This window comes from Mytilus californianus, unplaced genomic scaffold, assembly GCF_021869535.1.
Source record: "Mytilus californianus isolate M0D057914Y unplaced genomic scaffold, xbMytCali1.0.p SCAF_12, whole genome shotgun sequence".
NCBI lineage: Eukaryota > Metazoa > Mollusca > Bivalvia > Mytilida > Mytilidae > Mytilus > Mytilus californianus.
The window spans coordinates 14361419-14387397 of record NW_026262604.1 but is presented as its reverse complement, the minus strand read 5'-3'; the positions used below and the strand labels follow the sequence as shown (position 1 = coordinate 14387397).

The window sequence follows — 25979 nt, the reverse complement described above, 5'->3', positions numbered from 1 at the left end:
AAAAAATAATCTTTTCCGTTTGTAGGTGGTAAGAATTGTTTCAGCTTATTAAAATACATATAAGAAATTCAGAGAAAAACAAAAGCACCTTTGTCATGTTTGAGTAGATGATGAAGATAAGTCCAGAAAGGGCTGTGGTCACATAACATTCATAAAGTGTTATTTTCATTTGTTATCAGTACTTTCTGCTGCATTCGTCTGCCAGCTAATTTTAGTAAGTAACTTCTTATCTTGCATGATACATGTTTTGTTATATATATGATTTTGCTGATCAAATTTCTCTTGATTGCAAATCTCATTGATGAAATGCACATACAGATCATTATAAGCTGTCGATACCAAATGAAATAAATACATTTAGACAGTATTAACTTATTAGATTAATGAAAAGATCTAAGTGTTTAAACTGCATGGTTCAAAATGAGTCCTCGAAATGATATAAGATATTTTTCATCAAAATATAAGAAGCCACCATAAACACTATATTTAAAGAATATATAAACTGCAAAGACATCAATGGAAAGAACTAATATATCACTATATAATAAGATTTATATAAAAAAAATCACCCAGACTTATGAATTGGTACTCCTGATGCGCGTTTTGGCTAAATAAGACTCATAGGTAGCGCTCGAATCAAAACAGTTGTAGGCCAAATCAAATAACAGGCAGTTGATATAAAAGATAGTAATAATTAATGTTTTTCAACCAAATATGACAACAGTTGCTTTGTAACGTGAAACAATCTAACTCTTACTTACTGGCACATGACAAGCTCGCTGTACTCCATGTCCCATTTGACTGACAAACTTGCACAGGGCAATATCCAAACTTAGCTTCAGACATAGTATTTGACCTAGCTTCACAATCAAAACGAATGAGAGATCCGATTGACTGACTATAACGAGGAACAGGCTTGATAGATAAACACGATTCGTCACCTTGGACAGCCATATTGGATTCTCCACATTCTAAAATGCATATTAAAAAATAAACCTTTAAATCATAGAACACCCCCACCCCTATCGAAACCAAATATTATAATATATATTTTTGTATTACGACAATTATTTGAAAAGTTTATTTTACTATTGATAACAGAGAACTACTAAAAATTGTTAAATTTTGAGAAATGAGCCAGTGATGCACTTCGTTTGCTTGTAGATACAAGGAATCATTTTAACTATGGGTTCCTATTTTTAGAGTTGATTTACCAGAGTAATCCTTCTATAGTTTTGAAGACGCCATTATGATTGGATTAACCGTTTTGGGCTATCTTTGTCACAGATAAAAACGGATTTGTTTGAATTGTTGTAGCCACAATCATGTCCTCTTTGCGTCCATTGTGATTTAACCGAATTTGTACTTACAATGAACATGACAACGGATGTAGGATCTGACTACACTTTCGGATCACATGAGATCACCCTGCAAGGTGTCGGGATGATAAGTCTTTACTTTTCCTTGTTGTTTTTAGTAGAAGGTTGGTTATCTTTTAGTCGTTTAGTGTTTTCAACAGTTTTGTCAGCTTCTCTTCGACTTAAGAATTTTAAAGATTCCTTTAGTATATTCCCTAATTTTTTTGTGGATAAAATGAATATTACGTACAAGTTTTAACATCTGCGATCAAACTAAGCAAAACTTTTCATTGCTTGAAATTAATAATAGATTTGTGATACAAACGTCAATGAGACAGCAACCGAGCTTATCAAATAACAAAAAAAAAAAAAAAAAAAAAAAAACCACCACAACAAACACACAACTTAATTTGATATAATCTGCAGTATTTAAAAAAAAAACAAATTATGATAGCAGAATAGGATAAGTATGTTTTATTCACGTTCTGATTGTCCAGACAAAAATGTCATTCGAATGTTAAACTTACCTTGTTGTTCCAATACATGTGAGGATTCCATATTGCAATGACTTCCTATGTGAACAAACATAAACATTTGTAAAATCTTAACAGCAATAGACATTAATACAATAAGTGTGATCGGAAATTAGAATTTGAATGAAATCATTTAGTCATCAATATACTTTAAATTCATTTTTTAAAGTTTTTAGTTTAAAAACAGAACATAAACTGATATTTGAGAATTGTTTTTTTTAAATCGTGGTCTTAATTATAATATGTTATGTTATCTACCCAAAAACCTTACCTTACTTTAATATTAAACGGTCTTTTTATATATATATAATCAAAATTTACTTCCATCAAGGGAAACACTCTAAATGTTACGGTGATTTTAATCGAAGAATTATATTCATGATTAGGTTTTTCATTCCTATAGCATGTTCATAACAATAAAAATCGTACCTCTGGTCATGTGTTATTATTGAACAAAAGAAAACTCATTACCTTTCATTTCACCGAACAATATTAGCCAAGAAATGTACTGAGTATACGTCATCTGAAAAAGAACCCAACATGTGTGCAAAAATTGAAACTAAATGTTGTATAAGTCGCTTTCTTGGCAAACACATGCAGCATGTAAACCTTGGGCACGAAATTTAAATTTGAATTTCACAATAGTAGCAGACACCTTACAAACATTGTAACCAGTTTGTACTATATCCACCGAGAGAATATTTTGAATGAAGTAAAGTTAATTGAAGATAATAACTTCTATAAATTTCTTGTACAACAACGGAAACACTGGGTATAACATATTCATTTAAGGACATAACAGGTAGAAGGTATCGATGGACTGATTGTACACCAACAGATGTTTTGACAATAATTCACATGGACCTGCGGTTTTTCATCTCCCGCCCATTCCCTAGTTATACATTGCCTCACCCGTTTTTGCACAACTCTTTGGGAATTTTAAGGTTTTAATGCTCTTCAACTTGGTATTTGATTTGGCCTTCCATCTGTTTTGATTTGAGCATCTCTGATGAGACTTATGTAGGCGACACGCGCATCTGGTGAATAAAATTATAGGCCTGGTATCCGTGATGAGTTTTGTCGACTGGCTTTATAGAAAACTCTTTATTTCTTTTAAATTGCAATGTACCTTTTTTTTAATTTTTTCATATCCCCTTTTTTCATAAATGTTCACAGCAGTATTATAGTTGTATTTCAAATACAACATATGTTTAAAGGATTTTGCTATGCGTCTAGTAGCTTAAATATCATTTTATTGGAACTTCTTTTTGTATTAATGCACCGTATACGTAATAGGAAGTTATTTTGGAGTATATATTAATTGATGTATGTATTAGATATAGTTTACCTCCATCTTATATCGGAAACATGATATTGGTAGCATTAAAGCATTTAGAATAAATTGGAATAAATAATAATTCTAATAAATCCAAAAATGTATGAAATATATTTAAACTGTACGTGTCTTTGTTTTGTTTGTTTTTTTGTTATAGATAGGAGATTTTGACACACGAAATTGTTTAAAATTGACTGATAATTACTATTAACATATCAATTTAAATGAGTCTAAATATGCTATACATTATTATTATGTTCAAAAAGATACCGCGAAATGATGTACGTATAGTTTTTCTTACGCAGCAGTTTATCGAAATCGATAACTTTTTATCATTCAAAGTGAAGGTCATGTATACAATCATATTTTCGCAGTTAGAAATTTTGGCATCATAATTTCTACAGTTCTAACAATAAATTATGAATTTCTTTTTTATGAGTGTAATTGTGAAATTCCAAAAGATGATACTCTTTGATTAAACATTATTTGCTTGAACTTCCAATTTAATTTAAATATATTAAAACATAATCATTTTTAACAATCTCATCCTTTTGAGTATACCAAACACTCCTTATACATGACAATAGTAAATGTGTAAGTTTAATTGTATATTTGCTTTTAAGTTATAGTATGTTGTGTGTATATTAATCATAATACATGTTACTATCACAAACATGTCCTGTTTGATTTCTTAATTTCACTGTTGTTCTCTTACACGACATTGTCGTCAGACTTTAGAAGGGTAATTGAAATTAGTTTATAAATGTGAACATTTAAAGTAACAATAAATATCAAATTTACTCAATATCTACAATTCAAAATAATAAGACAGCTTACCTTGTAAAAAACTGGAGTATCTTTTACACTACGACAGTTTTATCTTTTTGACCATATAAAATTTATGTATCTTTAATCAGCTGTATGCGATCATATCGATATTGACTATGACTATTTTATTGACTCTTAATTATCTTATTGACTCCTGATATAATATCATTGTTAAGGTTTAATGTTTATTAACTATGAAAGTTTTATGATCAGAATGTTTATGTTTTTTCGTATTGTTCTATAAGGACCAATATCTGTAATGAATGTATGTAATGACTATTGCTTTATAAATCTTTTATCACGAGCAAAAGAAAGCATTATTAATATTCTGCGTAATAGTAATTTTAGAGTGATAGGATTTACAAATACATAGCAGAAATACTCCATTATTATTATCAATAAAAAAGTTGCAATAGGCAGATTCCTGCGCAAATAGACTTGAATATACTATAAATTGTGACCATAAATGTTCTATTGTAACAAAGAAAATCTAGCATTGGATAACATGACAATCAGAAACATCAGCATCTTGCTGTAATCATAAGCGGAGGAATCTTTGTTACATCTCACACTTACACTTCGTTTGTTCCGGATGCCACAACACTTTGGAATTATCGCCGCTCCCTCCTCTAACACTTTTGAACCCAAACGTTTTCAAAGCCACTAAGGCTAAAAAGAAACCATTATTTGGCCCTCACAATAAAAGAAGCGTAAAGTGCGAAAACATGTTTACTTTTACATAATATACAAAGAAGTTTACAGGAATTACAAAAACTGTTGGATTGTACAACATACCAAAGTCAACGAAATCATGCCACAAACATAACAAAAACAATTTAAAAAAAAAAGAACATTATGTATCTCTTCTTTAGTTGATTGTTCACTGTAAAATCTAATATCTGAATGGTTTTGATGTTCGTATTCAGAATCATTTTTCATATTAAATGTGAATGTCGATCTCAATTCTATCACTCTTGATTACAGAAGAACGAAAATCATTATTAATCTGCAATCGTTATTGGATTAAAGAATGATATGATTCACCAACATAATGCAGAATTTCTCCTATTATTCAACTAAGAGAAACGCATCAAATATAAGAGGAGAACAACGACACAACAAAAACACAACATTAAAATGTAACACACACAGAAACGAACTATAATATAACAATGGCCATTTTCCTGACTTGGTACAGGACATTTTAAGAACAAAATGGTGGGTTGAACCTGGTTTTGTCGCATGCCAAACCTCCCGCTTTTATGGCAACGTCAAACACAACACCAAAACGACAACATCACATGACAGGACCACAATACAAATAAATGGGAGAACATATAGGACAAAGGAACACACGAATAATAGCTAGCAGAAGGTACTAGGCTTAAAATTCAATACGCCAGACGTGCGTCTCGTCCACACAAGACTAACCAGTGACGCTCAACCCATTAACAAATTAAAAAAATACGAGAAAGAATTGTTTCTCATTAAATTATGTCTGTTTCTATCTTGACAAAAAAGTTTTGTGCATTTACTTTGTAAAATTCATTATGTGATATCGTTACAAGAAATTATATCTTTTCTTAATAAACGGTTACACTTTTATGTACACATAAACTTTCCTGTATGGTAATATTGTCTTATTAAATCGTGTATTTTCAATATATCAAGTTACACATTTTAAGAATAATTGGTTACACGAACTGATACTTGTGATTGTTGTACAATTCGTATATCTAAATTGAAACACACATGATATAGTGCATTGTAATAAGAACAATTATTACGTTTTCCAGAAAAGAAAGTTAATTTTCTCTATTAAAGCTGAAAAGATTAGATTTCAGAGATGTGAAGTACTTTAAAGAATCTGGTTATCAGTACTAAGAGGTAAATTCAAATGAAGAAACTTTATTTTCACTTGCTTTTATCATTGTAAAAAGTATTTGCAGAAAAATAGAATATTTAGGAAGTATCTGTGAATATATTCATCTGCATGATTTACGCGGGTTATTTGAAAAAAGACAGTTGAGGATATTCGGATGTGTTTTATCAAGGAAGTTTCTTAAATAATTTAAATGTCTTATTGTCCTGCTGAAAATCTTTATATTCGAGATCTTTTTTAAAATCAATAACAATTCCATAAAACTAAAACATTGAAAACCATTTAAAAACAAAGCCTAGATAATATACCTTGTTACTGGTGGACACTGACTTAAGATGCCACATAATTGATAGAAATGGATGACACAGTTGTATTAGTTACGGTTTAACATTGATAATTAGAATAAATCAATATGTGTAGAAAGTATTCTGGAGTCCAATCTGATAAATAAAGGTAAAAAATAGAGGCAAACTCGTTAGTGGCAAACATCTGACAATGCCATGGCAAAAGCAAAAATCGGTCAAAAGAAAAAAAAATAAACAAAACACAAGACAGATAACGAAAGACTGGGAATGCGAACCCAAACAAAAACCGCGAATTTTGTAAGGTGCCCCGGAAGGGAACACAGATCCTGCTCCACATGTGCCACCCGTCGTGTTGCTGATGAAAGTACAAACCCGGTGATAAGTCTAATTCGGTAGGTCACATTCGAGGAAAAAGGACGGAATTGTGGTCACGATAACTGGAACATATTCGTCGTCACATGTGACTCAGCTATTCGATCAACCAAGTAAAAATTTCGAAGAGATGATAAATTAATCTTGGCTCTAACAGTGATACTATAAGTTTGGTTTTCAATCGCAGTTGTCATACTATGTAATTTAGAATTTATGATATTTTAAATAAAATAAATTATCATACTGCATCGTAGTGTAAGTCATATGCATACCAAGATATTCCTTCTAAATAAACAAATTTTTTTCTGAGATTTTTATCCAAGGGTATCCAAACATGCCGAGAGTACTGTTAATCTAAAGGTTTTGCATTTATTTCTTGTCTTTTCTGGATTCCAATTTTTTCGGATTTGTCTTAGTTCTTTTATTTCAAATAGATTTTTGAACGTACATTGGTAAATAAAGGCAACAGTAGTATACCGCTGTTCGAAATTCATAAATCGATTGAGAAAAAAAAACAAATCTGGGTTACAAACTAAAACTGAGTACGTAGCTTCAAAAGTGGATACATCAATTGACATTTAATTTGTCAAAACTTATTCCTTTCGAAAGACATATTAAGTTGTAAAGTAGTTAAGTGTGTAAGCCACGGTTGCCGTTTATTTTTACATTTTATATAGATATTTTTTAAAGTATTCAGTTTTAACTTTTCATAATAATAGTAATAATCCCAATTCAACCCCCTAACTTGGAGAACCTTATACATTATTTCCTATTCATTCTATTTTCTTATCAATTAGAATCTCCGTCCAATTATCCACATTCAAATCTGTTTGAATATGGTACACACATATTTCAGTTTATAAAGGAAACAGTACGTAGCTTCAAAAGTGGATACATCAATTGACATTTAATTTGTCAAAAATTTTTCCTTTCGAAAGACATATTAAGTTGTAAAGTAGTTAAGTGTGTACAATTAAACTTTGAAATATTTAGTATATAATTATTATTTTACGATATCATTTGCATTAAGGTTTTCCGAAAACATAGACATATTATAATCAATTCATATAGACATTAAAAATAAACTCATTGGATTTGCAAAAAGGATAATCTTTACTGAATCAAATTATTATTCTGTACATACGAACATTTTTCTTGGTTTCTTATTTCCCCCCTCCGTCGTGTTAATGCTGTTTAAATCCGATAATAAGTCGTAATTATTGATAGTAATGCTTTGAACAGCGGCGGATTAGAATATATTGCCTGTCTTTTCCTAAGACAAAAGAAATGATCAGCTTTCTTTTAGCTTTTAACAAGATAAGTTAAATCAATATTAACTTCTCTTTCATGAGGATAATTAGTGTAAAAACATCATTAAACAATAACATGAGCATTTAAAAGGTCGTCTGTATAGAACTGTAAATTTCATGTCAAGCCTTCGAATTGCAAATCAACAATGCAAATCAAGGCAAAAATACAGCAAACCCCGCATAACAACTGAAGTTAAAGTCGTGTGTTCTGGTCGGTAGGGGCAGTTTCTGCACCAGTAGTAACACTCGTTGTGCTGCTTAAGAACATAAAAAATAAGTGAACATCTATGAGTGAAACAGATAATCAAATTACGACGTGTCCGTTAGTGTCCACTAGTGTTCAGAGCAATAACTGTCCCAAGGACATAGTCAAGTAGCTACGTCATAAGCAGTTAAACTTGAAAAATCAAGGAAATGTAAGCTATGGAATATCATAACATTTGCTAAATACATACTTTAGTTTTTTTTGGATATTGTTAGCAAAACATGGAAATTTAGCAGTGTAAAACTTAAGTGCTTTACATTTAGTTTCGACCTTATAACCATTCTTTGGTGAGAAAAAACGTTACAAAATGCAATGATTAAGCATTGTTATGATATAATTGACTGGAAGTGTACCTTTAAACTAATGAAATTCACACATTTATTTCTTTATGAAAAGAAACAGAGGAATGCAAGATCTCCATAAAGCATAGCAGATAAAAAGGTTATAGGTAGGACAGAAATTTACATCGCAAGAGGAAATATTAGTGATAACAGTGAATATCAAAAAATAAACGTAAAGAATGAATATTAACAGTATAGACCCTCTCTTTGCAAAAGAGACAGAAAATTCAAGTGCGCTTTTCTTTTTGAAGGACAAGTGAGAAAGGATGGTTAACTTTAAGAAAGAAGACCGAAAGGTTGAGAAAGTTGGTTTGAGGTGGAGGGCAAGAAAGTTGATGATAGGTAAAGTACAGACAAAGAATACAAAAGGGATTTTCAAACTCATAAGTCGAAGCCATGACAAAACCAAAAAACAAAAAGTAGAGAAGACAAACAAAAGTACAAAACACACAAAATAGAAAATTAAAGACTGAGAGATCAATAAAATTGAGAATGGAAATGGGGAATGTGTCAAAGAGACAACAACCCGACCATAGAGCAGAAAACAGCCGAATTTATATTTGTGTCAAGAGTCAAGCGGATAATAAAGGTGTTATGAAAACACAGAATAACAGGGAAAGACATGACAGATCAAGGATACAGGTATTTGTCGGATCGACTTTACACGTAATGAAGGAAAGTGAGTTTTAACTGATGAAAAAGCACTCAAGGGCAATAAGGCTGCAGATGTTTAAAGACATCTGACAAAAACTGAATTACAGCTGGAAACAAAGAATAAGACGAGAATAGAAAAAAATTGCTGAACAAAATTCTATTAGAATATAAATTCTAATGAATTTGCAGATTTTTTTAAGATTAATTGTCGCCGGAGAGAAAACAGACTTATGCAAATAGACAAATCCTTTGAGAGGGAGGAATTGTTAGTAGGGTTTGCCATTTATTGTTAAATTATGAACATGGTTTGACTTGATTCATCAAAATAAACCTTTTGGTTTGAAAATTGATTTTGGTATATTATGTATATCAATAGTCTACAATTTAAATACTTCAGGATGGACGCCACAAATTCACTAGATTTTTTTATTTCTGACAATGAATATCCTTTGACACAATAGCTTATTTTTCCTGTTTTATAAGCACAAGGAAGTACGTACTTATAAAAAAGGAACTATGTATTTAGAAATGACAAAATACAATTATTGTTTCAAATTGTGTTTACATCGGGGAAAAACACAAAAATAACAGATGTAATATTATAGCACTTGTATATGCTGACAAAAGCAAAATTTGTATTTTTCTATGAAAAAAATAACGCTGATAAAACGGCTCTGAGACAGCAAACCAAATATTTGAATACAAAATATCAATAAGTCAACGTTGTCTTCAAATAAATGTCAATAACAATGAATTATTGCGAACCCAATGATACTTTTCCACAGATTCACCAGCAAGTTACCTGTCGATTTAAACTTTTGTAAGTTCTTTTGTCCCATCTATTAAATACAATAACTATTGTTCTCTGTGTAGTTTATTTGATGAGACCTTTAAATTTCTTCCAAGAGAAATCTATCACTCACTGATTAATTTACCTGAACAAAAAATTGAACTGTCAATAATGAAAATACACGTACAAATACTAAATAAGGACTCAGTAAACTGCATGTGGTGATGTATTTATTCAATATCAATAATTCATTTTTAATAGTTTCAATATAAACACTGATTCAAAAATTAAAAGTTGATTTCTGAACAAATTTTTTATATTTTTCCTATTAAAATTTGCTTTTTTTTGTGTGTTTGACAAATAAAAACTTAAAAATTATTGTGTTTAATTTAAGGTCTTGATAAATGTATTCTATAACTGAACAACAACAAAAACATGCAAATTCATTGGAACAATACTAAAAATTTTGTCAGAAATAAACATATTATAATTAAATCAGTGTTTATAATGAATTGATTGAAAATATATTATTGATATTGATTAAATACAATATTGCACGCAGTTTATACGAGTTTATACAACTATTTCCCCCCAAAAAGAAGATAATATTTTGGTCAGGTAAATTAATCAATGAGTGATAGATTTCTCCTAGAAGAAATTTAAAGGTGCCAGTGAAAAAACTACACAGAGAACAATAGCTATTGTATTTATTCAATAGGACAAGAGAATAGACAAACGTTTAAATACCCTGGTCAAGAGCAGACGACTCTGTGGAAAACTTTCATTTGGTTCGTAATAAAGGACCACATACAACAATATTTTGTATTAGAATGTCTATTTATAGTTTTATCCATGAACATCATCTGAACTTAAACTAAGATTAAGCTTGATATAAACTCCTTTTATCCTATATGTTAGCCATTGTTCTAATCGATTATTTTTCTAGACTTCTAAACATTCTTTAGACAAATCATTTATCATTTGATTTCACAAATAATTTCAAGAAGTCAATAATGCATATCTGAGCATCATATTGTTATGTGTGTTTCGTCCTCACTACAATGAATATCTCCGAGTCAGTGAAATGGTCACATATAAAACGACGACATATCAATATGTATATATTTGTCATATATCAACCTATGAACCATCAATATATAACTTAGGAAAGAGTCCAACTTGTTACTTTATTCTGGACCTCACACATGTCATAGAGGCTACAAAATTTTTATTGTAAAATTGTTCTACATCATGAAATTAAGCAATGATGTGTTATCCAATACTATCTAGGTAGTATAAAGTAAACAAATACACAAATGGAACCCCAATGAGATTTATGGAACTAAGCAGAATGTAGTTCTCAAATTTAATTTAACTGACCTAGAATGATTTACAAGTACTTCCTTAATATGAACTATGTGACCGCAACATTTTAGTAGATCATATTTATACATATGATAATTGAGGTTAGTCGGAAGTCATCATGAAGTGTGTGTCTCTGGAAAATGGTTAAATCGTTCAGTACAATTAAACAAACTTTATTGTTTGAAAATAATTTCAACACATATGGAAGAAAATTTAAGCACTGCGTATAAAAGTTACGGCTTTGTTAAGATCATTAAAAAGGAAGACAATTTAAAGAAGAAACATCGTCATATTTCAACATGGGTGATCAGGTTGAGCTTGTAAATATTCTAGAAACGGAAGACTTTCAGAGCGTGGATAATATCAAAACTAATGTGTGGAATCAGACACTTGCTAAAATCCACAAGGCTGTTAGGAATAGAGATAAATTAATTTTAGTCTTTATAGTAGTGCAAGTGATTTGTATTTCTCTGACAGTTGCATATTTGAATGGTAAGCATATTTGAATCTCTGAACCTTTTTTCAGTTAGGAAAACATTCTATTACTGACAATATACACAAGCAAAAACTTATGGGTTTTAGATGATATGGGTTTTAGATGATACACTTATTTACTTAAATCTTACCTAAAGATATTGTAATTGTGACGTGAGAAACATTTCAACATCGTACTATCAAGGAAAAAAAAAAGAAAAAAAAAAGGAAAGTGTGGGTCGATTTTGTTACTGAAACAGGAACCAAGCGACACATAATACATCTAGAGGTTGATGTATTGTCATCAAACTCAAATTTGTTCCGAGTCTAAAAAGAAGTTGTGAACAAAGTTAGCAGAGACTATTATAGATTTGTTCAATTGCAAAAAATAAAAAAAACAAGAAAAAAAAAAAAAACCAAAAACAAAGCCACCGAAAAAATCCAACAAAACTCCCCGAAACACCCCATCCCCCCCCCCCCCCCCCCCCCAAAAAAAAGACAAAAAAGGACTTCCAATACCCTTCTACAGGTAACAAAATACGCAGCGGAAAACAATAGCCCCGTCATATCAGAATGGAAACAACACAGATATAGAATTAAAACAATGATCACAATGCTCTTACATTGCGTAAGACTACCACAAGTATAAATATATAACTATTAACTAACAAGTTTAATTATATGTTAGAATCAATACAATATCAGAGCAAACAGTGAATAATGGATGAAAATCTCATCTAATAAAAACAATTTTTGCGGTCACGCCCGCACATAAAACAATAAAAACTTTAAAGTCAGAGTACTGAGTACTTCAAACAAAACCCAGACTTTAAAGTTATAAAGACATTTCAGAGATTCTAGGGTGAAGTGTCAGTACGTCATCAATCATGGGCCATGCAGTTGGATAAGAAATGATAGACATGCAAACAGAGGATGTGGGTTGAATAAATGTAACCGAAATCCAACGACAAAATAACCCCCATGAGTTTTATAAATGTCACCATACGGTCTTTAAAATAGTTCTTTCTAATACCTATGATATTTGTTTCTATTTCCCAAATTTATTAATTCAAAATTAGCTACATACATTCAGCGGGAAAAAATTACTTGCTCAAAAAGAACGCGAACATGTCTATTAGCTATGAATGGGACTAACTAGTATAATACTGACACGCTGTGTCGGATGATTAATCAATACTATGACAGATAGTAGGAGTACATGCTACCTTGCCAGGACTCATCATTTTTACTCCGTACCGACCATTTTTGAAGTTTTTTTTCTACATGATGCGTGTTGGAGAGAAAACAGCAAATACAAATTAAGAGGTCTGTAGTTAAATTTAAAGCCACATACCATTGCATCAGGCGATCACCGTACTACTAGAGCGAAGCAGTTGATTCTATATATATCTAACCTTTTATGCTAATACTATTTGATAATTAATTGAACATCAGATATTTTTTTCAGCTTATATTGAAAAGATTGCAAGACTAGAAACGCAGATACAACAATTGACTTTTAATACTTCGAAATTAGCAAGTGTAGATAGACTAGTTCAGTTATCAAGTGAGTTCATGTAGAATTGAAGAGTTTTGAGCCTTGATACTACCACACGGTTAACCTAAGATTTTTTTCAGGAAATGTATGACAAAACAAACTATGATACAGATGTCCGTGTGCATGTCACGTGATTATTGAACAACTATAATCACAATGAATCAGGTTAAGTTCGAGACCACAATTTTGCACAGCCAAGGACAGAGCTAGTTTTATGGTTAATTGGTCAATAATACTTACAATAGATATGGTAAATGGTGTAAATTACCATTGTCTGTAGTATCCAGGAAAAAATATATCATGTAGTTATTGCAAATCAATATGAATTCTTAATACGAATATACCTCTCACTGCATGTTCTTTTATATTGTGGGGATGTGTAATATTCACAATAGAATTGACCATTCATTTCATTTCTTTTACCTATATTGCTTCTTACAAACTGATTAGAATATTTGACGTATGTTTAAGTTTTCGGTTTTGTATGTTTGCTACTTTGCATTATTTGGTTGATTCAGTAACAAAATATCTCCATACTAATTATTCTACGTGGTTGATAAAGCGTAAATATATCCGCGGAATGCTTTGTATATATGAGTTTCTTCGAAATGAAAATTGTACATGAATTTGTGCAACTTGATTTTAGCAACACTATAAAGTAAAATGAGTTTGATGTACTGACTTCTATGGTACTTTCTTGTATGCCCAATAGTAACCACAATCCGCTCCTCTTTTTGTCGATTGTATCTTTCTCCTCTCTTTCTTTTTTATAATTCACCCTTATTGAAATAAAACACGGAATGGATAAGATATATATATGTGTAACTTCACAACATGTTTATGTGTATGTCGAGACTCAGGAACTTCGATAGTTGTTGTCTTTTAATATGTATTAATTATTCCTGTTTGATTGCCAAATTTGCAATTGGCGGCTGGTCTTGCATAGTGTATGGTTATTTGTAAAACATTGTTGCAGGATCTTGGCGATTCTGCATTTACAAATAGTATATCCACTTGTATAATGCTGAAGCATGTGAATTCACCATATCTATTTTATTAGGTCTGGATTAAATACTGTCTCATTACCGTCACTTTTTAATTATATAGTTGGTCTTCCTTTTGTTTTACTTCGTTGATGAAATGTAATTTATTAAAAGGTAACAGAGGATTGGAAGCGCTATCTAAAGTTGAAAAGGTCAACAGAGATGAAGCTGGTTCTAATCTTAAAACAGGTCCGTTGGGTACAAAATGCAACGCTGGCGATAAGGGAGAGAAAGGTGAGAGAGGTGATTATGGACTAAGAGGTTTAACTGGCGTATCGGGCGACAAAGGCGAAATAGGAGACAAAGGTTCAAGTGGAGACAAGGGACAAATAGGAGATAAAGGTCCACTTGGAGAAAAGGGACCAACTGGAATGAAAGGTCAAAAAGGTGAAAGAGGACCAGTTGGAGATAAAGGCCAAATAGGTGATAAAGGTCAAGCCGGAAACAAAGGTGTAAATGGGACAAAAGGCCCAGACGGAGACAAAGGAGAATTTGGAGTTAAAGGTCGAGAAGGAGATAAGGGTTACAGGGGCAAAAAGGGCTCGACAGGCATAGTTGGTTCTACTGGAAACAAAGGTTTGCCTGGTGAAAATGGATTGACAGGTGAAAAAGGACCTCAGGGAGAAACTGGACTACCTGGCTTAAAAGGGAAACATGGCGAAAAGGGTACCAATGGTGACAAGGGCACGATTGGAAATGAGGGTCCTAGTGGCGATAATGGTCAAAAAGGTACAAGTATATAAAATTCATTAAAAGTCAAGCTAACTTGAAATGCTAAGTGTATTAATGCATTAAATTAGAAAGTACTGTAAATATTCATGTATAATTTGATTAGAGAAACGATTGACTTAGGTTTTCATATTGTTGAAATAAAGAGCCAATAGGTGTAAACATAAAAGATATTTGAACTATTATTTAAGTATTATAATAAAAAAACCGCACTCCAACTTAAGGCAAATTCAAAAAGGGGAAGTTCATAAAAAATCAAGCGCTATCCATTAACGGAACAAATCAAAAACAACTGTCATATTACTGAGTTGGTACATGCATCACAGATTGCTTGATTGATTGATAGTTGCTTAACGTCCAGTGGCAAATATTTCATGCATGTTCAGGACGAGAACAAATTAACAATAAATGCAAAAGGTAGGTCCTATAATAGAGGTCGTCCCGGATGAAGGTCGGAGATATTTAGACTGCCACTGGAAAATGATGGTACATTGGATAGGGACCGAAATTGTGCCTTGCAACAGGCCACTTACAGATCCCTCATAGAGTTGTTACAAAGGTTCTTAACGTGCAGAGAGCGTGGCACTCTATCTACACGAGACATCGGATTTAACGTCCCCATTCTGACCGGACGTGGCTACTGCAGTGACCATATTCATATTCCCCAGTCACCCTTAGGGCATACATCACAGAAATACAACACAACTAACTAAAACAGTCAAACAAACATGCAAATTAATCTAACAAAGACGCCAACAAAAAAAGGTGTATAAGATAGTAAATCTTATCATAGATGCCAGGATTAAAATTTTGTAAGCCAAGATATTCTATTCAAATTTGAAAAAAACACGTGGAGGAGATGGAGAAAAAGGAAGTCCTGGAGAATCAGGTCCAGTATTGGTAACTCGTAATTTCAAAATCCAGGTAGTTAATGATTATAACCACCATCTTGAATACTCGTCGTCAAAAGTTGAAGGGCTATGCACAATTTACATATACAAACCTGAGGAAGATTATTAATTTATTTAAGATACTAGGTTTTCAATTCTCTACTCTAGACATGCATAAGACTCATCAGTGGCGCTCAATTAAATTCAGTAGAACAGATAAGTAACGAAGTTGAAAAGCATTGACAACCCCAAAAAACTTAAAACAGTTGTATAAACTTTGGCTACGGTAAATTTAATTAAAAAAAAACAAAAAAAAAAAACAAACCAACAACATAAACGATAAACTCAATAAACTTAAAATAATACTGTTGGTTTGAAAAACTTTTTAATTCATATGATTATTAACTTGATATCGTTTTACTCATAACACAGTAAAATCATACAAGATTACTAAGATGTCTTTGCTTTGACTGTGTGTTAAATTGCTGCCTTACCGACTTTAAGTCAACACATTAATTGTCTTGTGTTGAAACATCACGGCTTGTCATTTTGACATGACTGTTACCATAAGGTAGCCTCTGAAAAGCCATTTAACTAATATAATACAATTCGACAAAAAAGCAGTTAGATCAGAGGAAACAACTCTTTCGAAGAAACCATTGGTTTGTTATTGTCAGGTTAATGGTCAGATTTTACCAAATAAGCCTGCCTTATTCGAATTATGTAAAAAATAAATCCTCTCATTTTTCTTGATTATGCCTATTTTCAAATATTACCACTGGTATACTGTGAACATACTCTGAATATGAATAACAGTTTGGTCAGTGTATACATACTATAGTTAAAATACAGATAGTAATTGTTTTGTTTTGCAGTTCAGAAAAAGTCATGTGGTTCTGGATGGGAACAGTTTATACAAAGCTGTTATTACATTGAAATAAGACCAACGAAGACATGGAATGAGGCAAAAGTAAGATTTATAAGACTTATGTTTCTTACAATTAAAATAGGTTTGTAAATACGACGACAAACACCAATACAAAAATATATCGCGGGTATTTAAATTCGCCTTCAACAGGAACGCTCAAAACCCGACTTGGAAATTAGACCTTCACACGTGAAAAGTTAAATCACAAAAATACTGAACGCCGAGGAAAATTCAAAACGGAAAGTCCCTAATCAAATGGCAAAATCAAAAGCTCAAACACATCAAACGAATGTGAAAAGCAATATGACCAAAAGGCACCTTAAAATGTTACTTCTTTATATGTTTCTTGGTACATTACAGTCTATTAGTTCATTTGCTATTTTGTTTTTTATCAATCGCCTAATGAGATTTGTCATATGCTCCAACTGGAATAAATATTATTGCTTGTTTCTTGGTTCTTGTATACTGTATTATCTTATATGCCATTATCTGAATGAAATTTGTACTTTATTTTCAAGATGGACTGTCGCATTAAAGGAAGCAGACTTGTGAAAATAGACAACGCCTTTGAAAATAGCTTTTTGAAATCCTTTGCAAAAGGTATACTAAGTCGTTAGTCACCACTTCGGTGTTTTCATGTATATCTATTATATAGTCATTTTTATAAATTTACTGTTTGCAAAAGTATGAATTACTCTAAATACTAAGGATTTTTTTATCCCAGACATAAAACCTTAGCCGTATTTGGCAGGTTTAGAACTTTTGGTCCTCAATGCTCTTCAACTTTGTACTTGTTTTGGCTTTCGTACTTTTTTTTATCTGAGCGTCACTGGTTAGTCTTGTGTGGACGAAAATCGCGTCTTGCGTATTAAATTTTAAACCTGGTACCTTTTGTTAGCTATTGTTCGTATGTTTCCCTGTCCTATATGTTCTCCCATTTATTTGTATGGTAGTCCTGTCATGTACTGTTTTCATTTTAATGTTATAACAGTCTCCGGGACAAGTTTGCACTTCCGCTGAGTGCAAAAGTTGTCACCTTAATTTTTGGAGTTAAGTCAAAATGAAGTTGATAACTTGGTTGGTATTGGTTCCCTGATATTTGTCCTAAAAAATTTTGGCTCTAGCACCACTGTTGAAAAAGTTATGCCCCCTTTTTCAACAATTTTCTCAGAGGAAAAGTAGTTTTCCTCAAGGGAAATCAAATTTCCCTAAAGGAAAAAGATTTTTCCTTAAGGGAAATTGTATTTTCCTCAAGGTAAAAGATTTCCCTTAAAGAATTTGCGGCTTCAAATTTTCCTTTGAGGAAATTCTATTTCCTCTGAGGAAATTTGCGGCTTCAAATTTTCCTCTGTGGAAATACTTTTTCCTGTGAGGAAATTTGCAGCTTCAAATTTTCCTTTGAGGAAATATTGTTTTCCTGTGAGGAAATTTTGTCAACTGCAATTTCCTTTGAGGAAATTTTTAACAAACACTTTTCCTTGAGGGAAAATTCAATACCACAAATTTCCTCTAAGGAAAACATTGTTCTCCAAATTTCCTCTAAGGAAATTTCTGTACATCAACTTTTCCTGTAGGAAATGTTTCCCCTATTTTTACTCATTGTAAATTTCTTCACTATACAAACAGTATGAACATAATGTTTACAAGACTTAATAAATAATACAAATGATATTTAAAACTTTAATAAATTTTTGACTCAAAATTATCATGACATACAAAAACAATACAGCGAGTCTGACTGTTTAGGTCAAGGTTTTGTACATACTTTATATGACTTTAACTTTGATTTATAAAATATTTTTTGTAGCAAAGTATTCTGTTTTCTTTTTTATTGTTTCAATGGTATACATTGATAAGCAACCAATTTGAATGTCATACCATTTGTGGTGTTCTTAAGAATGCGTTCATATTTCAAGTATTTGCAAATTAAATAATAAAATAAACACTTTCTTTGTAAATTTTAATTTTCCTCTGTTTCAGCTGCTGTGTACAGTTATTCAATCCACTACGTAAAAGTTCAATGCATAAATTATTCCATTCACTAAACAATTTCCTTCAATTTTAGAGAAAACATTTTTGCAATTTGTTCTTCGAAGATCTTCTTCAGTATATTTGATAATGAGTGGATAAAGCTGGTGTTCCTTTCAACAACAAAATACAATTTATTTCTTCATTTCTCCCTTCTTTTGACGAATATATATAATATGTTGTTGCATTTATACAATTGTGTGTTTCTGCATCTATGATAGAACTCCATTTTGTTTAAAGCCATTATCATGTGATTATGATGAAATTTCCTATTTCTTTTTTGCAGGAAAGCACACATTCCAATTTACATTAATCCAATTAGTGCACCATGTAGATAGATATCAACTTTCAGTTTCCTCTTCAGTATTGACCTATTGATCATGAAAACCAAGATGTCTGATCACCTATAAAAACACAAAATAAACAAATAAAATGTTATAAATGGAGAGAGAAACAGCAATAAAAAAGCTTATTTTGTCATGTTTATGAACATATTAAGAATATTTCCTTTCTTACTTGTGAGTTCTCTTAATTCCGTGCTTTTTGTCTATGGGTTTTTATATTGGTTGATTTTGTGCATTTTATCAATCTTTAGAGTTGAGGCAATTGCAACGGTTATTTTACAGTTTGTTCTTTATATGTTGAGCTGTTAAACCACTGTCCAAAGTTAAGGTAGGGTTGAGTGCTCACAAACCTGTTTTTTTTTTACATGTATTAGTTTTTTTATTTATTTTAACTAGCTGTCAGTAACTGTGAGTACTAACAGATCTTTGTGGCTTTCGATTAAGGGAAAGGTATAAATTTTCTGCTTAGTCCGGACTGTTTATTGTTTTGCAGGAAATCTACCGGTATGTCATTTGTTGTCTGGTGAAGAGTTGTCTTATTGGCAATCATGCCACATCTTCTTATTTTTATATAACCTTGCCATATTCTTATTGTGCCTGTCCCAAGATCGGAGCCTGTAGTTTATTCTGACACTAAAATTTAGTGGTTGTTGTTGTTTCATATCTGTCATATTCATTTTTCTTAATTTGTTTTGTTATAAACTAGGCAATTAGTTCTACAGTTGGGATTATTTAAATTTTTCATCTTCTGAGGGCCTTTTATAGCTGACTACTTTGACAAAAGGGTATGGATTTTCTCATTCTTGAAGGCGGTCACTGGCCTATTATTGCTTTCTTAGAGTCGTGATCAATAGTTTTCATATTTAATATACCACATCTTTTTATTTTTATAATAATCATGATAATCATCTTTCACGGGCAATAACTTTTATAAAAGTGGCCTTATGAGTCTTATCGAGCGTCACTGATGAGTGTTTTGTAGACGAAACGCGCGTCTGGCGTAAATACAAAATTTAATCCTGGTATCTATGATGAGTTTACTTACCATTTAGATTTTGTTGACTTCTGCAAATTTAAAATTGCCTATCATTTCTGCTGTTTATAATTTCTCTGTATCTTCTATAGTTCTTGTCCTACACATAAGAAGAGTAAAAATTATTATTTAATGACATCTTGCATCAATAATTATTTTGCTGTTTAATGTATATATCAATGCGTGTTTCATAAAAAGCAGTACCATGAGTGCTTGATAAGCTTGTTGCCCTTTTAGCTTGGATTTATGTTTTAAATGAATTTTAATGATCAACTACATTATAGAAAAACTGTGAGCACTGCGCAACTAAGACACCCTCCCCCCTAAAAAAACAAAACTACAGGCTCTTTTGTGTCGCTCACCTGACTCTATTTGGGTTTTTGAAATCATATAAAAAAGATAAAAATCATAACAGATACTTTAATAATGATTGAGACCATATTTGGTTTAATATTATCCTACTCCGCTGGCGGCCATCGTGGATGATGGATCGGCTACAGAGTAACAACACTTGGTCAACACCCCATAAGGAACAGTCATGCTATGTTTGGTTTCATTCCATTCAGTGGTTCTCTAAAAGAATACATGTGTATGTATTTCCGATAGGGTCCTATCTTAAACTAAGTCCCCCGCTGCCGGCCATCTTGGATGATAGATCGGCAACAAAGTAACAACTCTTGGTCAGCACCTCATAAGGAACATTCATGCCATGTTTGATTCCATTCCATTCAGTGGTTCTCTAGAAAAGTTCAAAATGTAAAAAGTTAACAACGGCGACGGACGACGACGGACGCCAAGTGATGAAAAAAACTCACTTGGCCTTTCAAGCCAGAAGAGCTAAAAAAGGACATGCACACAGAGTGGTATTCATTGAAACAAAACATGAAAATAATTTGGCTCCATTTAGGGATATCGCAAGTGTATATAAGTTTAAGGCAGTGATTTTTTAACAAATACAATTCTAAAACCTTCCAAAATGTGAAAATGGACAATTTTAAACAATTTTCCAACAACTAAAATTCCATAACTCTGCATCTTATATAAAAATAAATAGGGGATGATACTCCGGCTTGCATATCATATAAAGTTATAAAGGAAGATAACTGAAGAACGGTAAAATTTATACTACTAAAATTTGAACTTGATCTGATTTTGTGGTAAAAAGTATTGCGTTAAAGTTTAATAAAATTTGGTTGAGGCAAACTTAATTTAGAGGACGGAAACAAAAAATTCATCATTTTTCCATTTGTAAAGGACATAACTCTAGAACAGTAAAAGTGACACCACCAAAATTCAAACTGTTTTTTGTGGTAATAAGCATTGTGTGCAAATTTCATAACATTTGGTTAAGGCAAACAAAGTTAAAGTTAGAGAGCGGGAAACCAAAAAATCAGCAATTTTTCCATTTGTAAAGGGGCATAACTCTAAAACGGTAACACTGACACCACCAAAATTCACACTTGATCTGAGTATTGTGGTAATAAGCTTTTGTAAAAGTTTTATAACATTTGGTTGAGGCAATCTAAATTAGAGAACAAAAACCAACTTTCATGACTGGGACAGACGGACTAACGGTCAAGGGTTAAACTTAATGCCCCCTTCCACTATGGGTCATAAAAATGAAAAGGGAGTTTAAGTTAAGATATAAAAACAATTCACCAAAGTTTCATAAAAAATGGTGAAAGCATTCTTGAGACTATCCAAAGTCCCAATATACAACAAAAACTTAAATCAGAAATTTTTAAAAATTGAAAGGGAAATTATCATGATTATGATAATTGGCAATATTAATAAATGCATGCAATAATTTCTGAAATTTACAGTAAATAGTCTTTTAACCCCACCATATTTTTGCACCTGTCCCAAGTCAGGAGCCTATGGCATTTGTCAGTTTTGTATGATTTTTAATTTTAGTTTCTATTATATATTTCGGAGTTTAGTATGACGTCCATTATCACTGAACTAGTATACATTTTTGTTTAGGAGCCAGCTGAAGCACGCCTCAGGTTGTGGGATTTTCTCGCTGCATTGAAGTCACATTGGTGACCTTCGACTGTTATCTGCTCTTTGCTCGGGATGTTGTCTCTCTGACACATTCCCCATTTCTATTTTCAATTTTATTTTGTTGTCTCTCTGACACATTCCCCATTTCTATTTTCAATTTTATTTTAAATTCTATTATAAATGTTAGGCTTCTTGTTGATTTGTTTTACATTTGTCATTTCTAGGCCTTTAATTATATTTACAGCTTTCTATATGGTGTGAATTTTGCTCATTGTTGAAGGTCGTACGTTTATCTATAGCTCAGCGAAGCAACATCACAACTGTTTCCAAGTTTGTGAAGTCAGAGGACTATTCATCTTTCCGACTTTTGGATCATTTGTTGATTTTTCATGAATATGTGCCATTCCAATATAAAATAGCTATATCATGTATATATTAATTAAAAAACCTTTATACTAGGATACTCATTTGGGGAACTAATGATTTGTTGGGTTTTCCCTAGTCCAAATAATTATGACGTCTGACAAGGCTATTTTAATTTTTTTTCTGGGACGCCTAAATAGCCTTGCAAGACGTCATAATTATTTGGACTAGTTTTCCCCACCATTGTCATCGACATCGTCCTGTGGAAGAAACGAGTTTGGCGCATTAACAAAAAGATCATGTCTGTAGTGACAAGTTAGTGTGTGTGCTTACCAATATTTGAATTTTATGAGCCTTCTTTTTGAATATTTTTTTCATTTTTTGGTACAATACTGACGTCGAGTGCTGTTGTTGTTGTGCTGTTTATTTTTTACAAAAGCGATCAAGTAATGCAGGGGAAAGAAACTTACTTAAAAGACCAAAATGAGCCGCAACTAATAGGTACATGAATATTTTACTATTTAGTGAGTATCCCGATATACATATATACTCTTAGACTCATTTCACAGAAAAATCGTACAAGGAAATATACTCGTTAGTCATGAACATTTTAGATCACTTAAAGTTTAGATTTTATAACTTAAATTACGAAAGATGATAATTTGTCAAATGAGCCCCTGTAACCAGGTGCTGCATTTTTTAGCACGCGTCAAAAAACAGTTAAAAGTGCCGGGATCTGAGAGAGCTTTCAAGAGCTATTTCTGTTACTGAGAGTTTATTATATATTTATCACAAAAAGCTAATGCTAATTCATTTTCGATCACTCTGAGTAAAGAAAGTAAGTCACAATTGCTTATATCAGCCAGGTATTTTAAATTCTGGTTGATAGTTGTCTCATCACCTTATTTTTTTTTTACAATAAAGCTATATCTAGATGCGGTATAGTGATGAATGTGTAAACATGCAGCATGCTTGTAAATAATTGTTAAAATACAGCACAAAAGATGCATAATATATCAAACTCGAGTTAACGCCATGTCAAAAACTATAAAAAAAAAAAAAAACCCGACCAAATGACAAATAGTCTATAAAAACAAACCCATTTCCATTCTCAATTTTATAGCATACCAAAATATATAATTTGTAAAGACTTGCATGTAACTAGGCCTATACTATGGAAAGCCACAGTGAACCCCCCGATTATTATTATTTTTGCTTTAAAAATACATGGATACAAATAAATCTTCGGCTTTCAGAATCCCGCCGATTATTATCAATTCTAAAATCTTCGGCTTTTCAAAATCTTCGGCTTTCAAAATCTTCGGCTTTTCAAAATCTTCGGCTTTTCAAAATCTTCGGCTTTTCAAAATTCACCGCCGATAATTATATTATAAAATCTTCGGCTTTTAAAAGTCTGAAAATCTTCGGCTTTTAAAAGTCTGAAAATCTTCGGCTTTTAAAAGTCTCAAAATCTTCGGCTTTTCAAAATCTTCGGCTTTCAAAATCTTCGGCTTTTCAAAATCTTCGGCTTTTCAAAATCTTCGGCTTTTCAAAATTCACCGCCGATAATTATATTATAAAATCTTCGGCTTTTAAAAGTCTGAAAATCTTCGGCTTTTCAAAATCTTCGGCTTTTCAAAATCTTCGGCTTTCCAAAACCTTCGTCTTTCAAAATTTTCGGCTTTTCATAATCTTGGGCTTTTCAAAATCTTCGGCTTTCCAAAATCTTCGGCTTTCAAAATTTTCGGCTTTTCATAATCTTCGGCTTTCCAAAATCTTCGGCTTTCAAAATTTTCGGCTTTTCATAATCTTCGGCTTTTCAAAATCTCGGCTTTTCAAAATTCACCGCCAATTATTATATTATAAAATCTTCGGCTTTTAAGTCTGACCCCCGCCGATTATTATCAATTGTAAAATCTTCGGCTTTTAATCAAGAGCCCGCAGATTATTTTCAATAATAAAATCTTCGGCTTTTATAAACCAAACCAAAAATAATCCCCGGGAATTTTTAAGCCCCCGGACGAACAGTCTGAAAATCCTTTACGCCCCCCCCCCCCCCCCCCCCCCCCCCCCCGGTGACAAAATAGGGGGGATATTAATTTACCCCCTGTCCGTCCGTCTGTTCGTCCGGGGGCTTAAAAATTATCCAGACGCTTTCGCACACACTTAAATATATACATACACACGTACTTTATAGTCTGCATGTGCTTGCGTGTTTAAGGTTTTCAGTTGTCTTTTCAACAATAACACCTACCTATCTCAACCTTTCTTGGTGTAATGAACCAGAATATGCAAATATAGAGAGTTTTAAATGTATTTCTCTGTTCCGCGTCTTCATTTGATGTAAGTCTTTGCATTTTTATTTTCACGCAGATTATAACAATCATAATATTCGAGTCCCGGAGATTATTTTTGGTTTGGTTTATAAAAACCGAAGATTTGATTATTGATAATAATCGGTGGGCTCTTGATTAAAAGCCAAAGACTGAATAGTGAATAATGAACTATTTCATTATTCATTATTGAATTTTGAATAATGAAAAATGAATAATGGACGTACTTCAGCGCGGTGACTTTATTATTGAAAATAATCTACGGGATCTTGATTAAAAGCCGAAGATTTCATTATTGAAAATAATCTGCGGGCTCTTGATTCAAAGCCGAAGATATTATTATTGAAAATAATCTGCGGGCTGATTAAAAGCCGAAGATTTAACAATTCATAATAATCGGCGGCCATTTGATCAAAAGCCGAAGATTTTATGATATAATAATCGGCGGTGAATTTTGAAAAGCCGAAGATTTGAAAAAGCCGAAGATTTTGAAAAGCCGAAAATTTTGAAAGCCGAAGATTTTGAAAAGCCGGAGATTTTGAAAAGCCGAAGATTTTGAAAAGCCGAAGATTTTGAAAGCCGAAGATTTTGAAAAGCCGAAGATTTTGAAAAGCCGAAGATTTTGAAAAGCCGAAGATTTTAAAAAGCCGAAGATTTTGAAAGCCGAAGATTTTGAAAAGCCGAAGATTTTGAAAAGCCGAAGATTTTGAAAGCCGAAGATTTTGAAAAGCCGAAGATTTTGAAAAGCCGAAGATTTTGAAAAGCCGAAGATTTTAAAAAGCCGAAGATTTTGAAAGCCGAAGATTTTGAAAAGCTGAAGATTTTGAAAGCCGAAGATTTTGAAAGCCGAAGATTTTGAAAAGCCGAAGATTTTGAAAGCCGAAGATTTTGAAAAGCCGAAGATTTTCAGACT

General features: G+C 32.1%; 1 protein-coding gene across 1 annotated transcript in view; it reads left to right on the top strand.

Moving 5' to 3' along the window:
- Positions 1-11440: 11440 nt before the first annotated feature.
- LOC127721423 (collectin-12-like) overlaps positions 11441-25979 on the top strand; it is a 29239-nt gene continuing 14700 nt past the window's right edge. The window contains exons 1-5 of the mRNA XM_052228145.1: positions 11441-11831; positions 13282-13380; positions 14529-15143; positions 16909-17003; positions 17480-17561. Of these exons, the coding sequence (XP_052084105.1) occupies positions 11639-11831; positions 13282-13380; positions 14529-15143; positions 16909-17003; positions 17480-17561 (1084 nt within the window). The 5' untranslated portion in view covers positions 11441-11638. The remainder of the gene's footprint in view (positions 11832-13281; positions 13381-14528; positions 15144-16908; positions 17004-17479; positions 17562-25979) is intronic.